At 33.5% G+C, this 17,637-nt stretch overlaps 2 protein-coding genes across 3 annotated transcripts; one reads left to right on the top strand and one right to left on the bottom strand.

Annotated features, from left to right (window-relative positions):
- Positions 1 to 10,060: 10,060 nt before the first annotated feature.
- LOC143608359 (uncharacterized) lies at positions 10,061 to 12,930 on the top strand. Of its 2 annotated transcripts, none has more exons than XM_077083410.1 (3): positions 10,061 to 11,393; positions 11,561 to 12,614; positions 12,708 to 12,930. In XM_077083410.1, the coding sequence occupies exons 1-2, from the start codon at positions 10,250 to 10,252 to the stop codon at positions 12,604 to 12,606; spliced, it is 2,190 nt and encodes a 729-aa protein (XP_076939525.1). In that variant the 5' UTR covers positions 10,061 to 10,249; the 3' UTR covers positions 12,607 to 12,614; positions 12,708 to 12,930. The 2 variants fall into 2 exon arrangements, with proteins under 2 accessions (XP_076939525.1, XP_076939524.1); XM_077083409.1 differs by having other exon boundaries at positions 10,062 to 11,393; positions 11,561 to 12,635.
- Positions 12,931 to 13,513: 583 nt separating this feature from the next.
- LOC143608344 (uncharacterized) lies at positions 13,514 to 17,247 on the bottom strand. The gene is made up of 5 exons (XM_077083399.1): positions 17,113 to 17,247; positions 15,772 to 15,877; positions 14,830 to 14,948; positions 14,088 to 14,209; positions 13,514 to 14,001 (listed from the first exon to the last, which is right to left on the bottom strand). The coding sequence occupies exons 2-5, from the start codon at positions 15,875 to 15,877 to the stop codon at positions 13,698 to 13,700; spliced, it is 651 nt and encodes a 216-aa protein (XP_076939514.1). The 5' UTR covers positions 17,113 to 17,247; the 3' UTR covers positions 13,514 to 13,697.
- Between the last annotated feature and the right edge of the window lie 390 nt (positions 17,248 to 17,637).

The following is a 17,637-nucleotide window of genomic DNA, read 5'->3' as shown; positions in this document are numbered from 1 at the left end:
CATCCTTTGATTCATAGAAGTGCTCAGTCGGTATTTACATATTCACAAGAAAAAGAAACGTAGAGAAATAGAAATAATCTACGAGTGTCACGACAGTGAGAAATAATAGTGGTGAGCACAAATTTTGAATAGTCGAGTTGAATTACCAACACCAAAATGAGGTATATAGTTATGTTAAAAATTCAATCCTCTCGGACCACTGTCATAATCTCGACGAACCGTTATTGTTTTGAAGTTCGTTTCTAAGCCCCGGCGTTCCGATAGTGTAATCCCTAGTACACGAAGTAGAGTAGAAGTGTTGCTCGTTCAACGTTAAGCGTACACATGTAAGGTAGGGATTCCGCTTAAGTTATTATTTTATATGGCCTGGACCCTAGTCGACAGTATAGCCTAACCTTGATTATATTATAAGAAAAATATAGTTTTCATAAGACAAGAGTATAGATAAAATATCATTTCTTTATGACTATAAAGATGGTATAATCTTTCTTAAGAAAAAAGAAACTTAGCATATACGTTTCTTCATAAAGAAGAAACGTAGTGTTTAAATGATAAAACCTTTTGGACTAAAGGTCCGAGAATATTATAAAAAGAAATGATTATCAAGGTAAGTATTATGTAAATAGATTAAAAGTCTAAAGCTAGATCGTTGATCTAGTATTTATAAAAGGTTATTCTCGTACTATAGGTCCGAGGTAATAAGAAGCATACATCAGTGAGACACACCGATCATAACAAAGGTGAACATGTCCAAACTCTTTTTAACTTTATAAATCGAGTCATTAATTGTTTGCATGGGATTACGTATCCCTAAGACGTTATAAACCAAAGTAATCGTTGGCCCTCAGGCTATCATACATGTTTATATGGATCCTTTCAAACGTGGTTTGACGGTGGGCACACCGCACCACGCCTGATTATGCCTCCGCCACGTTAGGTCGGACCTACGATGTTCGAGTTGGGATACTCTTGTGCATATAGGTAGTGGCTACGATCTCGAACGCTGCACTGTTTATTGAGTGGTTTCGAGTTTAGCTGGAGTTTGTAATTGTTATTCAGACTTTCAGAACTTGATTGTTTCCTAAGCCACGTTGGGCCGAGACCTACGATGTCTTTAGGGGATAATTAAGTATTAAAATATTTTGTGTCAACGTGTTCACCAGCATATAACTAACGTATTTTTCTCAACATTTCAGGAAAATAAGTATAATACATGTAGCAAGGATTAGAGTCACTCATGGAGTTAGAAACTCACCATATGGAGATGACTCATTTTTAAGTATAAAAAATTTATCAAAAATTTATAAATCAAACACTTGGATATTCACTATCCAAGAAGTCTTCGGAATAAATTAATATTTTATTTTCAAGTACTCGAATATTTAATATCCGAGAAGTTTACAAATTAAATAAATATTGTATTATAAACAAGGTTTTCCGCTAAACACAACCCGCAACTCTGATGTATTTACAAAACAGTTATCAACTATTAGTCACACGTCTAGACCCTAAGTCGGAGTGTGGCATAGGCAGAATCACAACAAGTGTCAATTGTGGAAAAAAAACACAACTCTTAGGTATGAGGCAGCAAAAACAACTCTAGTTTATGCACTTATATATTTAGCCTCATTTATGTTTAATTTTAGTCTCCAGACAACTATGGCATGTAATGATTATAATAATTAAATCTATCTAGTATATTTATTATATTGATGAGATAGATACACCTTTGGTTAATCGAATAATTGATCGAGACACCAAGGTTCAACAAGAATATGTTAGTTGATGAACTAGTGAGCGTTGGCGGTGATGCACTGGTGAAGTGGTGGAGGCATCAGGTGGTGACTTTGGGGCAGTTTGGTGAATAGCAGATATCCTCGAATATTGCCGAGGTGGTGGAGACAATGACGCCCGGCGTCAGCGACGTACGAGTTGTGTGACAGCCGGTTCTTCTCGCGGCAGCTGGAGAACCGTGGATGGGAGGGAGGTGGCGACTAATGTGTGCCATGCATGATTGATTAGTGTTAGGGATAGTCAAACTGTCTTTAAAAGCATAGTAAGACTAGTTTATTTAACTAATAAATTATATATATATGATGAGTATCATTACAGAACTGTGAAATTATTTAAGAACTTGAAAGAATATATATATATATATATATATATATATATATGGGAGAGATAATTTGAAAACCTTTTGAGTTGTAAGAACTTTAAAAACTCAATATGGAGCACACAATTAATTAAATAGGTATTGATATGTACCTGAGAGTAAATCTGATTAAAAAATTAATCAGGAGAGAAAATAAAGATTTTTTTGATAATTACACAAATTTAAATGTTAGTTACACATGTGTAATAAGTCGATTCGGTGTATAAAAAAATACTAACTTACACTTACGTATTACACATGTGTAAAAAAAATAAAAAAAAATTGTTACGCTGAGTTCTTTCGACTTCTTAAAACTCAAAGTAGTGCTCAAAATAAATCAATTATATATATATATATATGTATATATATATATATATATTTATGTTGACGTTGAGTGGCAGCGTGGATTTTATTTTTGAATTTTAATATAATTAACGTTTTTTAATTTTTTAAAAATATAACTACCTATATTGCAAATTCCGACCCCCACATCTTATCCTTCATTTCTTTCTTAACAAACAAAAAAATCGGTGAGACTCGATTTGAAGATTTAGTTACCCGATTTGAGAAAAATATGCATGAGTGACCTACTTGGAACACTTTTAATATATATATATATATATATAAATATATATAGGGTGAGGTTAAAATAAAAAGTAAGTTGTGTCTAAAAAGTGTAAGAAGAAATATAGAGCGTTGGATCTCTTGATCTAGCGGTTGTGGGTGTTTGGTGTGTTTTTCCTCGATGTGTTTTATTTTAAAGAGAGAATCAATGGGGACTAGGGGTAAAAAGGTCAATATCATTAACTGATTATCATAAGAAAGTCTTATTTTTCAGCCACCATAAAATCTATCTATATATATATATACGGTTGAAATCAATTAAGAACCATTAATTTTATTAAGAAGTTTGAGAACTTATTTCAACCAATTAGATTTATTGATTAATTTATATTTTTAATCAAAGATAAGGGTATTATGGTCTATTGAACAAATAACCATAATAATAGATCTCCTAAAAAATCTCACTCAGTATTCGTTGATGAATAAATCTCCCCAAATAATTTTTAACCTTCAAAATTAGAAATGCTATTAATTTAAATACGATGAATCTAGTGCTGGATTTGTGTTGCTTACAATAAAACGTTATTATTATGAAATTTTGGTGTTTGAAATATTTATGTGTCGTTTACATATTACAACAATACACATGAATGCATATTAGAAAATATGCGGATAATTAATTTAGCACAATATATGAAAATGCATGCCTGCAACTAATTACCAATTTTATATTTTCTACTGTTATCAACACATGCAATTTTCACGTTTGTTTTATTTTTCTTTTTACATATATGTATATGTAATTTTCATGTTTGTGTTTTTCTTTTTACATATATGTAAGCTTCTAGGTTTATCTTTTATGCTTGTATTTTTCAGATTTGAGTTATTTAGATGAATGAATCACATGAAGATAATGTTTATGCATAGTGATTTATTTAATACATAAATAGAGAAACGGTTCCGTGTACGAACCGCGAGAACTATGAAATCTGTGAGACGAGTTAAACTTTTAGAAATAAGTCCCCGAACCAAACATTACACTTATTAATCAGTACAGATTCGTTTATGCCATATGCTAAAAATTGGTTCAGTTCTAGATCGGTTTTGACGGGTTGGAATCGATTACCGAATATTACATAGATGCAAATTTATGTAAACATGCATATATGTAAATTTTATGTTTTGTATAGACCGTTAGTTTTATGTTTATTTATAAAGTCACACATGTTTAATTGCATTCATTACCAAACGAAATCAAAATGAATATCATACTAAATATGTATGAAACAAAGGTTTGATGAGTTTGGGATATAAGAAAACGTGGGTTTAGTAAAAATCGGGATTTTTGTTTTTGACCAAAACCATTGCTTTTACCATTATGCCCTCATCCTAATAAAAATTACCCCTCATATTACCAGTTATTTACAATTATGCCATGATTTGTTTATAACCATTGATTAATGGATCAATGGCTCTAAAGAGTTATTAGAGTTCTTCTTAATTCTTTTAAAGTTCTTTAAGGATACCAGTTATAATAAAAGTGCTTATTTCATAAAAAGTGTAAGAGGTGATATGAACCGTTAGATACATAGAGGTAGGATCGGAAACAATGAAATATTTTAATTATGGAATTTAATTATTAAATTAATTATCATCCCTGTTTTTTTCATCTATTCCTAGAATGTCGGTGTCTAACAAATTACTCGTTTGTTTTCTTTTATTATTTTGACTTCTTCAGTGCATATCTTTTCTTTTGTAGTTATGGAAGTGATTTCTTTATGAGATATCTTTTATTTTGTAATAGTTTTATGTGACTCCATTTCCTTCTTTCTTTGCTTTTGTCTGTACAAAACACTAAAACCCATCACTAAAGACGATAACACACACAGCCTCTATCACCATCATGATAACTAATACATGCATAATAGCAATAGAAACAAATCAACCATTAACAACTCACACCATCCAACAACATTAATGTTGGTTTCTATAACACCTACTAAAACACGACATCAACAACATAAAAACTATAACACACACTAAAAGCAACAGAAACACACCAAACACTAACTAAATACACACCATATAACTTCAACACATATGTGTTTCTGTCACTATAATAAACAAATACAACAAACCCATAAAGTACCACATCGAAACCCAAGAAATTGACGGATTTTAGAAAAAATATCAATTGATTCAATCCAATTAAATAATACACGTTATTTCTTCACCAATTAAATGATACGACACACCGACGTTTTAAGTTTATGGAAACAAAGATGAAAATAAACAAACAAGAAGATCATAATTCGATGTATATTTAGAAAACACCCTCCTTTTTGAGAAGGAATAAAATGGGAAATATTGGAAGAGAGGATCCAGAAATTTACAAGAGTATTGTCATTTCAAATCACTTCGTTGATTAAGTTTGAAATGTGAGAGAAAATAAATACCAATAGATCATTATGGTGGCTGAAAAATAGGACTTTCTTATGATAAACAGTTAACGATATTGACCTTTTTACCCCTAGTCCCCATTGATTCTCTCTTTAAAATAAAACACATCGAGGAAAAACACACCAAACACCCACAACCGCTAGATCAAGAGATCCAACGCTCTAGATTTCTTCTTACACTTTTTAGACACACCTTACTTTTTATTTTAACCTCACCCTATATATATAGAGGAAGGTTATAATAAAAAGAAGGTTTTTCCTAAGAAGTGTAAAAAGTAATCTGGACCGTTAGATACAATATAACACACAGGGATAAGATGGTAATCAACCAAATCTTTTAATTATGGAATATATTCGAATTATTAATGTGATCCTTAAAATTTTGCTAATACTCTAGAGATGATGTACGATTTTAGCTATATTAGGCTGGTTAATTGATCTGATTAGCATGGGTGGAGAAATTAACATCAAATATTCTATTCTAATTTGTCCTACCTAATTAGGAAGTTTAGAAACCAGTTTTTATAATGCGTGAATCAACCATGACAGGAGACAATTTCAAATTTATTTTTTGTTTTTCTTTCTTTATTATTCATATTCTTTTGCTTCATTGTAGAACTAAACACACTGGATAGAAAGTGATGTGTTAAGTTGTTATTGTGTTTTGTTGTTCACGTGCAACGTGTTATAGTGTTTCTGCTCATATATTAAAATGTCGTGTTAACATGTTATTGTGTTTTTGTTTATATATGAATATTAAAATATGTTGGAAACTTGTAAGTACACATCCATTAAAAAAACATCGTTTATATAACAAGACTCAAAACAAAAAATCAATAATAAACACACCGTCGATTTTTTATTTCTGTTTAGTCGATGATTCGGAAAGAGTATTTTGTTGGTCTCTTTTGATTTTGGCTTCAAGAATAACAAGATATGGTTTTTGATTTTATATTTTATGTCATGTCTATAGTTTAGGGGATGATTGGAAAGATAATAAAGATGATTCAAAGTTTCCATATGTGATATAAAACACATCAGACAATTTTGTCCTTCTCTAGTAAAAAATAACTAACCAAAATATAACACACCATAAATTATATCAACTTCCCATCTTGACCATTAAAACATTTCATCCAATGGTCAGGATCTCTTCCTATACTTTTTAGACACACTCTATTTTTTAGAATAACCTCACCCTATATATATATATATGGTAATGATCCTAAGAGAACCCTTTATAAATTGAGAACTTTGAAAACATTTTAAGCCAAAAAAAACCTCAAAAAAATATTTAAAAAAATTTATTATAAATAATAAAACCGTCATTCGTATATCTTCGTGTTTATTAGTTAAGTGTGTTAAGTGCGTTTAATATTCGTTGCTCAAGGAATAACTCTTACGGGTTATAACTCGCTCAACCACATTAAGCTAATTGCACTGGTCCATATTTTCCAACATGTGGGCAATGGGTACTGCCCTTGGGTACGCTGAGTATGCCGTTGCCACCCTCGCCATTTTGCTTTCTGTGTATCCGTTTCTGGTGAGACAACCCGAAGAAAGAAGAGGAACGGGAGTGACATGTTTGTGCGTGCATGAATGCAGGGAGAGAGAGAGAGATCGAGCGATTCTTCTTAATGATGTTCCGCCGGTGGTATCAGGTTCTAGCGGTGCGTATGGTTGGGCAAGTGATGAGTTGGAGGCCGGTTATTGGTGGTCCAACGGGTGGTTACGGGTTGTGCCGCCTCCACCCTTAATTTGGCTAAAAATATAAAAAGTTGGTCTATAGAATAGGGAGCTAGGAGTAGGAGGTTAGAAAAAACTAGGCGTGACGGTATTAATTTTTACTATTCAAGTACATAAACATATTTGTAACTTTGTATGATTGATCATCTTGTCGTCCATGAAAGCAACATTTTAACTAAAATAAATAAAAAAGATTAACTCAACTTCCCTTTACAAAAGGAAAGATTAGTCCGTGATTCCTTTTTCATGGCTTTCTTGGAGAAGATGCAATATTTGGATTTCAAGTTATTAACTTTTACAAAAAGAAAAGAAAAGAAAAGAAAAGAGAGGAGCGTGTAGCATACCACCATTATTGACCACAGGCTCCTTTGGTGAATATGACCCACCACCCCACCACCTTTTTGGCCGACAATTTCTAAGACACGACCACCTGCGTTCATTCTAAGCAACAAAACCATACGTTGTCATGCATCAAAACAAGATATTTTGTTTGCCAGTTTGTCATTTTAAAGTTTTATTGTGTAATATATATGAAACTTAATATAGGTACTTTTTTTACTTACCTAGGAGATAGGTCATTCGCAGTTTATATGGTCAGATGGTTTTTAAGAAGTTATGAAATACGTATTTTTATTTTTATGTGATGCCAAATTTCATAAATGTTTTATACAATGATAAAATAAATTGCACCGGTACGTTCCCAAACGGTTGGCCGGAAACTGCAATACCGTAACGACAGTTAAGAAATAATAATTTAATGAAAACGGAAAGGAAAGGTATATTTTTCTAGTTTTTGTATAATATAACTTTTAAATTAAATTTACAATCCCAATTCTAAATGCAGTTATTAGAAAAAAAGTAGTAGGGTCGGATCCGGTATAAATGAAATTAACCTACTAAAGTTACAAATAACTAAAATAATTACTTTACAAAAAATGAAGTAAAGCAATAATAATTACTCTAGTTCAAAATGTATAATCAAACCTCACAAGAGGCAAAACTGTGGATAATAAACATTGGCTTTTTATCCGGTGAATCCTTCAATAAGTGGACCGCTAGGGGCTCCGTTTGTCCAGACTAGTGGTCGGCTCGGGCTACCTTTAGCCAATGGGGGTCGCGTACGGAGTACCCGGCGTTACCTAGTTGGTCGTTAAAAAAAATAAACATTGGCTTTTTAAAAATAATAATTAATAATAATTACTCTAATGCTTACACAATTGCACTAGTTAATTGTATAATTCTTACGTTAAGAACTAGGGTTATTGGATTTAAATAATTTCAAAACACTCCATCTAACACAATATTTACCATCACCCTCAATTTTCAACTTAATTTTTTCCACTAATCCTAATTAACAGGATCCTAACCCTTTAGTATGTTGTTAACATGACATTTTTAATAAACAGCGATTTTAAGACTTAGTGTCAGTGTCTAACTTGATCTATTTCTGTCTTTAAAACTCAGAGTCGGTGTATGATTTGTAAATTTTTCTGTGGCGGCATGGCAGCGACGGATCTAAAGCCATCACTGACAGCGTATGTTTTCAGTTGTGTAAACCGTTATAAAGTCTTCATGCATCACCAAAAGATTATACTAATAATATTATATGTAAGAGAAAAAACAATAAAAATATTTGATAGACTTTTACGCTGTGTTCCTGAGTTTCATTTAAAGGAGGGAAGGGAAAGAAAATGAGGGATGTAAAAAAATTGTTGTTTTCCTGAGTTTCATTTAAGGAAAGAAAATGAATAAAAACATAAAATGGGTGTTCCTGAGTTTCATTATAGAAAAGAAAAGGAGAGGAGGGGAGAGAAAATTAGGAGTAAAATAAGAGAATTTGTATCTTTCCAATTTGGAAAGATTTGGAAGGAAAGAAAATTGAAGAGAAAGAAGAGATGTCAAAAGAAAAGAAAAGAAAAGAGAAGAGGAGAAAACTTTCTTTTCTTTACCTTTTTTTTATAAATGAACTCGGGAACACAACGTTAATATAATATTAGTGATATAAGACTAATTAATAAAACATAAATTGTATTTATTTAAATAATATAACAGAAACACTACAACTACCTTTTGTTATGTATCATCTCAATGGCATGCCCGTGGTATTTAGATACTATAAAAACGAATAAAGTTAGGTTTATGAAGGCTAATAATGGTGCAATTTTTGTGTACAAATCTCTTGTATAAAAATATAATTTAGTTTTGTCATATTCTCCTTCCATTATTATTCAAAAGTTAATTACATAAATAGTCCTTTACTTTAATCTTGATTACAACTTTAAAGTGTAAGTTAAAAAAATTATACGTTTAGCTACAACTTATATCTTGTTGATGTATGTAATTTCGATCTTGGACCGAGTCAAATTGAAAGGCAGACAACATGAAACATAGGAACCGAAAGGCAAACCGATTATTGAGCGAATGCTGGTTCGAGCCATTGGCTGGGATGATTTTGCCCAACTTTAAAAGGGTTTATATATTTAATGTTTTAAAGACTTGTAGGATTGATCATTGACCAAACATATATATCTCAATAAGCATAACTATTACTAGATTATATCAAATATCATAAACTTTAACCAAACCTAACCTATTATTATCTATTTCTTTATAAACAAAACACAACTAATTTATACCTAATCCTCCTGAAATAATGATCCACAAGCTAGCTTTCCTCTCACAAACCTAATCCAACCCTAATGCATACATATTGTTACAATACAAATTGGTAATCAAGCGTAAGATCGATAAATATAAACAGAAGAATACTAGAGAGAGGAAACCTTACACAAATCACTGATGCCTTCATTGACCGTATCCGTGTGCTTAAATAACATACCTAATGCAATTAATCGATTATTACAAATTAACACATTTGGCCCTCATACTATCCAACACACTACAATTAACCCCTCTATAATTTTTGTCACCTAACAAGTATTGTTCTACTAACCTTTATCTAATGAGATAAGATCACCATGAACTATCAGATCATAACCATTAACAAACCTTAGCCTGTAAGTACAATAATTACAATAACATTACTCCAATAATTTAATGAAAACTATTTTATTTAATTTTAAATTAGGCTTTCTTCTTAGCCAATAAAAGAAAAGTAAGGACCCCAAGCAAACCGTCCAAAGTGGAAGTCACCATCATCCATTATCTTAAAAACATATTCAAATCTAATTTCAAATTCTTCACTAGCATCACCTTTCCATTTTCCAAATTACCAAACAAAACATCCACTAAAACACACACACACACACATTTCCCCTAAAATCTGCCTTCTTTTCTTGATGCTTCTACTAGTGTTTCACCTTTGAAGATGGTTCAAAGAAAGGTTGCCAACAAGATTGGTATCAAATCCCATCTCCATAAATTAGATACCAAAGTGGTTAACCTTAAACCATCATCATCATCATCATCATCATCATCATCATCATCATCACCATCACAAGCCCATGAAAAGCTAAAGAAGATCATGAAGAAATCAAGATCAATCAAACGCCCCGATGATCACTCGCCGCCGTTGAGAAACAAGAAAACACCACCTTCAACTCCACAAAAACAATCACCAAACTACATGAAATCCACTAGTAGTTTTGAAGCGAGAAAAGAACAATATTCACCATCACCCAAGACTCCAACACCAAAAGGTTCAAAAGGTTCTAAATCAAATGAACCATGTTCTAGTAATAAAGGGTCAATAACATCAAGTTTAAAGATGGTGAGAACTTTAACCAAAACTCCGAGTTTTAAACCTATAAGATCTTCAAAGAAGGTGATATTATGTGAAGATGTGGACTCTCAAAGAGCAACATGTTCTTCGACTTTAAAAGATTCAAAGCTTCCAAATTATTTGCAACTTAATGATGGAGGGAATGAGTTAGATGGAACATCTGCCATGAAAGTATGCCCTTACACTTACTGTTCACTCAACGGTCATCATCATGCTCCCGTGCCACCACTGAAGTGTTTCTTGTCCGCAACACGACGAGCTTTGAAAACGCAAAAGGGGTTGAAGCTCGGGTGTTTATCTCCGCGCCAAGTTAAGCCTAGCGTTAAGAAATCCGCTATTAAGGAGCCCGTGGTTTTAGCTCAAGAAGAAGTAGATAAAGAAAACAAAGATTTCTTTATTGATATCTATCACAAGGAACCGCATATCGTAGATATGCAGGGTAAGGATGCGTGCATCAAGCTCAAGTCTATTAAAGAGCCAGTGATATTAGCTCAAGAGGAAGTAGATATCGAAGAAAAAGATTTCTTGGATAATATCTTTAGTGATGACATGGGACAGACTCTTGTAGAACTGCAGGATAAGGGTGTGTGCATCAAGCCTGAGTTGGTTGAACCTCGCGCATGCGAGAGTCTTGTGCACCAGGTTTACAGTGATGACATGGAAAACAAAGGCGGTCAGGATTTTGAGTGCTCGGATATCGATTGGGAAGAAGGTTATTGTTCTAACTCAGGTAATGATAGTTTTAAGTCACACAAACTCATATAGATATTTAATATTAGTTATTATAACTATTTCTGCGATAAACTGGAGATATTCTTCGGTATTTTGATTAAGTTTTCTTCATAATTATTCATATCCATATATATAGTTGATCAACAGAGTTTTCATTTTCTATAGATCAAATGGAGACGACGAGTGTTGAGAGGTTGTACAGTGAGCATCAAAAGTTGTACAATGTGCGACAAGAGTTGTATAACGAGCATCAAGAGTTGTATGATGAGAAAAGTGTGAGCTCGGGAGCGTGGTCAGATGAAGATGGTGATTATGCATCAGACAGCTCGTGTCAGCCGGCAAAAATCGATCAAGCTTCTGAATCAGATATAACTAACAAAACAGATGATATTCAAAATCCAAATCATGCAAATAAAGATCAAAATGAAAATAATCAACAACAATCAAAAACCGTCCCGGAGTCTGAAGAGAAATCAAACAATGAAACCAACAAGAACCACACCACCATCATCTACAACATCATAAATTTCAACATATCTGTGTTCATCAACGGCGAAAAAACTGCCACTGTGCAAGTACCTGCAGCTTCTGTCGCTGCGGATAATATGCAGACAGATGAACACATGAAAGAACCGAGCACGAGCAATGAAGACAATATAGCTAGTGAAATAAATCAAATTCTTGAAGATGAACAACTTCCCATTAAAGTTGAAGATATTGCTTCCACCGAGCTGTTGAATGAAACCGAAAACCATGATAATCCGGAACAAGAATGCAATCATTCAAACTTCACCGATGCTGTTACAAAGATGACCGAAGAACCGGTAGTAATATCAGATCCAGATGAAACAGTATCCGAAACAGATATTAATCTTAGAGGTAGGAAAAAACCAAGCCAAGAAACTGAGGGTGAACCGTCCGAATTCAACCCGAGAGGACCAAACTTCCTGCCTGAAACAGCTGACCCGGATGCAGAAAAAGTGGATTTGAAGCACCAAACAATCGATGAACGAAAGAACGCGGAGGAATGGATGGTGGACTTTGCTTTACAGCAAGCGGTTACAACACTCGCGCCAGCGCGTAAGAAAAAAGTCGCGTTGCTTGTTGAAGCTTTTGAAAAGGTGATGCCCGATCCGATCCCAAGGTATGAAACACATAAACATGTTTCGAAAGACTTCATGAATTCGAGACCGATGCAAGCTTGCAGCTAATATAAGTGGTATTTTACTCATTTAGATTAGTTTGGATAGAATTTAAAGAGATTTTGATCTTAAGAACAGTGTGGATAAAATAGTTTTTATGATTTGTGCAGGTGACATGGTTAATAATCATCAGTTTGTGGTCTGCAAAGCATGGCTGAGAATTAGATGATGAAGAGTTATGATCATATATGTGTGATTTGAGTTAATGTGTAAACATTATAGTTGGATTAAGTGTGTTGTTTGTCTTATGATGTATGAGGTGTGTTGTAGCTGGGGCACTCTTGCCTCTGAATATTTATGAATTAAGCGTGTAATACAAGTGTCTTTGTAGCATTTTTATTTGTTTTTTTTCATAGTTTTCTTCTATCATCACATTGATTGGACACTGTCTAACAAATAAGGTGTTTGAGATTCTCGTTGACCCGAAGAATCAAAGAATTACAGATGGATTTACAAAAAAGAAGTTAATTTTGTGAATCAGAAACTAGTTTCAACCCATTAACACGAGTTTCTTTTTTCTTTTTGAACCGCAATACGAACATAAGTTAATTAGGATTGTATCTAAACCCATGCAAAATATGATTATTTTGATAGTACAGTTTTTTAGTCATACTTATTTGGTTTAATTACGATGATTGGGTCAACGATGCCGGTCTGCCGTCTGCCTTCGGAGTTATTGCCGGTTTTCCAGTTTCCTGTTGAGTTAATGTTATGGTTTGGCCAGCGATTCTAGGGTCAACCCAAACCCATGTGATCAGCGTCTGTTTTGACTCCAATCTAATCTTTTATGACCGGTATATGAACCCAACTTCACCGACCCGCCTGTTATACCAGGCTTCGTTTCTATTATTTGACACCATATTAGACTATTGTTCTGTACAGAAGTGTATCAGTAGACTGTAAACTAAGACCTCCATAAGGACAGCAAGTGAGAAAATTCAAAAAGTTTCTTTTATAAAGGTATAAAACCCTAAAAATAAAACAACTATTTGATCTAGCAATATACAAGTATCATTATAATTATCAAAATATGTAATAACAAACTAATAAAAGATACTCACTGAACACAAGCCATTTCCATCATGATAGCGATACAAACCTCATTCACGCGAACAATCTTTGTCTGTTGATAAAACAATGTTTGTTTTATCCCATGTTTGCACCTCGATTGCAGGGGACTCAGAAACATGGGACCGAAGCTGCTTGTAATAACCATCAAGAACACTGCAATCCGTTTGACCAATTTGTTTGACTTCTTTTTTAACAAGACCATCACCAAACGCCTTTAATGCATCAGTTGTTGATACGTTATTCACAGATTCATACAACTGGTGGAACTTGTTTCTCGTTTCGGGTGATTCGATTATCTTGTCTCTTAGTTCACCAGGAAGGCAATTTAGGGCTCTAAACCGAGCTACAAACACAAATGTTAAATGAAGAAAGGTGATTATTTATTAATTGACAGGTTGGTTATAATAAAGGAAATGTACCCGGTGACACCTCTAACAAGACCCCAGTTATATCCAACGAGTACGGATTCCTTAAAACCAATGTTAAAACCCTGTTGTGCTGAAGCTTCTTTTCCTGCTATAAGGCCGTCACGATATCCAATCTGTTCAATTTGTTAAGGTTTACATAAAATGTGATACACCACCAGTATATGTGTATGTACGTGTCTACCGTGTAGGGTTGACTGGTTGAATTGTTCAACCTAAAGGTGTAAACGAGCCAAGGCCGAGCTGTTTTAGGCTCATTTAGAGCTTTTAATCTAAACCTCAACTCCTCTTGTGAGTAGTTTCTCAAGCACGAGGTCACTCATTTTATAAAATAATTTACTTTATTTATATATTTTTACAATTATTTACATATATATTTAGACTTATAATTTAAATATCACAAATATTATTATAAATATACAAAAACTAAAAGTATAAAAATAAAAAGCTCGTTTAAAACTCAAGCTCAAGCTCAAGCTCTTTTATTAAATGAGCCTCAATAAAAGGCCTTTTAAGCTTAGCTTGATATGAGTTATTAGCAAGTCAATCTCTAGTAGCTCATGAGCAGCTTGGCTCGTGCCCCCCCCCCCCCCCCGGTTCAACCAGAATACGACACATTTAGCAGGCTATCTATTTTACTAAACAGATCGAACCAACGCGATAATCTTCTTATCATGCCCAAAATTGCCACCCATATGTATGTGTAGGCTACGTGTGTGCGTATGAGTTAAGATACCGCATGAAATTGGTTTTTTCTTCTTTGCCATTCTCTGTCGAGGTCAAATGACTGGTCAAACTTTCCATCTGAAACATTCAATGTTGATCCATCTTCACACCAATCTTCATCCTCACCATCTAAAATCAGACAGTAATTATATGTTTTGATTAAGTTATATTGCTTTCTCACGATCATTAAACTTCATTTATTGCATGTATTGCCTAGAGGTGTAAACGAGCCTCCGTGCTCGTGAGATATTCGAGATCGGCTCAGTAAAAGCTCAAATTGAGCCGACCATAAACAAAGTCTACCCGAGCTACACATACAAATAAAAATAATGCCTAAAAAAACTGCTAGATCTTTGTATATGAAATAAACAGATTATATGATTAGTTTTACAGTATAGTTTTCTTGATACAAATTCAATACAAAAGTTATGTAAAACAGAATAATCCTGAGCAATGGATAACATACGGTTGTATCCAATCACTTTATAAAAAATCCGAGTTGTTGACCAGAAAACAACTAGTGTCACCTGGTAACTTTTACTGCACGATTTCTGTCTATATGCTTATCTCAAACAAGAAACAAAATAATTATTGGATATAATTGGCATCACTATCATTCTATCACAGTCATTAACCAAAATCCATTTTGGTCAGCACATGTTTTGAATCTAATTGAATTCGTACTTATTTTAAACAGATTGTTCCAACTCAGAGTCATAAAAACGAGTTTGTTTAATAAACAAGCCCAGAACCTCATATCATGCTGAGTTACGCTCACAAGCTTAAACATGCATATTATTTGAAATTTTGAATAAATATAGTATATACATATTACATGATAAATATAGCTAGATATAACTAAATAAAAAAACTAATTAATCTTATACGTGCATAAAAAATAAACTAGCCAATGCAGAGCCAAGTTCGAGCGTAATTAATCTGGATATTATACCTGATGAATGCAATTGCTTAATGTGATGAACTGATGGTTGATCCAATTCAACTTTTTTTGGTTCCAAGATCTCTGAATACAACTCATCAGCAAAACTTCTATCCATCTGCGCAATGTGACCGTTTATATCAGGTATCAACATATCATTCGTGATTAAACTAACTTTTAGACTTAGTCAATTACATATTATACTGCAGTCAACATACTAATGTAGATTTGTATCAAAGAACTTGAAACATTATGAAGTCCTTTTTCACACTTTTATATCATCATCATCATCATCATCATCATCATCGTACTCAGTATATCCCACCAATAGCAAAGCTATGGTAGGGTCTGAGGAGGGTAAGATGTAGACAGCCTTACCTCTACCCCATAAGGATAGAGAGGCTGCTTCCGGTGAGACCCCCGGCTCGATAGTAGTTTTGCATCAAGCCTTGGACATAAGGCACATAGCACTCAATCATCGGGACCGGCTGATCGGTGCATGTACCCTTGTCTTTCGGCTATCAACGCCACTACATGATGCCTGATTAACCGTCCGTCACTTTTAACGTTATTTTCACGAGATTAGTAAAATAACGTCAAAATTAGTGCAATTTCACTTTTGCCCACCCGAGGGTTCACACATATATACATCATATGTGCGCACCGCAAGCAGGGCTATTCACACTTTTATGGTGTATAAAAAAGTTTATAACACAAAAATAAACTCATGACGTCTTTCTTATATCAACTCTACATGAAAATGTTACACACTTACTATACATACTTATTTAGCAGTATACGGAAAATAATGCAGTAAAACACCGAATTTCATTTGCTTATTCAATTTCTGGCCATTACCGCAATTGATAACCTAATCAAATACATCAACCAATTTTCCTTAACAAACGTGTTAAAAACCGAATTTTTTTCTTTTTTCGTTGTCCATCACGAATATTCCGTTCAAAATAAAAGATTTTAATAAAAGAGCCAAAACTTAGTTGATGATCCATTTTAGAATTATGACATAAAGCTTCTTCATACATATTATAGCCTCAATCCAATTGGGGCAACTAAATTTGCTTCAAAATCAACAAGTTTTCTTTAGATTCTCGTTGGGGAATTTTATCAAACACTTGGTGTGCATCCCAATAATCAGTGGCGGATCCAAGAATTTTTTAATAATAATAAATAATAATAGTGGCGGATCCAGGAAGGGTTCACTGTTGTTTTTAGATATACAACTTGACATAATAACTTCTGGGTCGGGTCGGGTCGGGTCGGATAAGGTTCATCACATAATAATAAAAACAAAAAACAAACATAAATGACTAATAAGATGTAAAGTAAGCATACCTGCTAATGAGCTACTGGTTATATTCAAGAAATGGAAAAGCAGCCGGCGGCGACGGTGGGTGGAGGCTGCAGGGGTTTGAATGTTTGATGAATCGACGATGGGTAATTTTTAATTGTCAGGATTTTATTAAAAAAAATAATAATAAGTAAACTTTACACTAATAATTTTGAAATTCGGTGGGTTAAAAATGCATAAAATAAAAAAAATAAGTAGATATAGAGAAAGCACCTTATTGGTAAGTGAAGTCGAAATCGATCACCGATAATTCTGGCAACCTGTCAATGCTAACAATTATCGAATGAATAACAATTGATGGTAAACGGAAGGGCGGTTTTAACACAATTCTTTGTGGAGAATGTCACATATTTTACCCATCCATAATATTTAAATTTTAATAAATTTTCATATCGACAACATTGCTCGTAAAACATTAAAGAAAGCCCTAATGCAAAAAGCCAATGATTGATAACATAGCTCGCTTGTTTTCCACCGGGGACCATTCAAAGTTTCAAACTCAACGCCCC

Source organism: Bidens hawaiensis, unplaced genomic scaffold, assembly GCF_021521415.1.
Source record: "Bidens hawaiensis isolate Kalapana, Puna unplaced genomic scaffold, B.hawaiensis_p1.1 tig00419364_1, whole genome shotgun sequence".
Classification (NCBI taxonomy): domain Eukaryota; kingdom Viridiplantae; phylum Streptophyta; class Magnoliopsida; order Asterales; family Asteraceae; genus Bidens; species Bidens hawaiensis.
The sequence above is the reverse complement of the archived record's forward strand: the minus strand, read 5'-3'. Positions and strand labels throughout refer to the sequence as shown.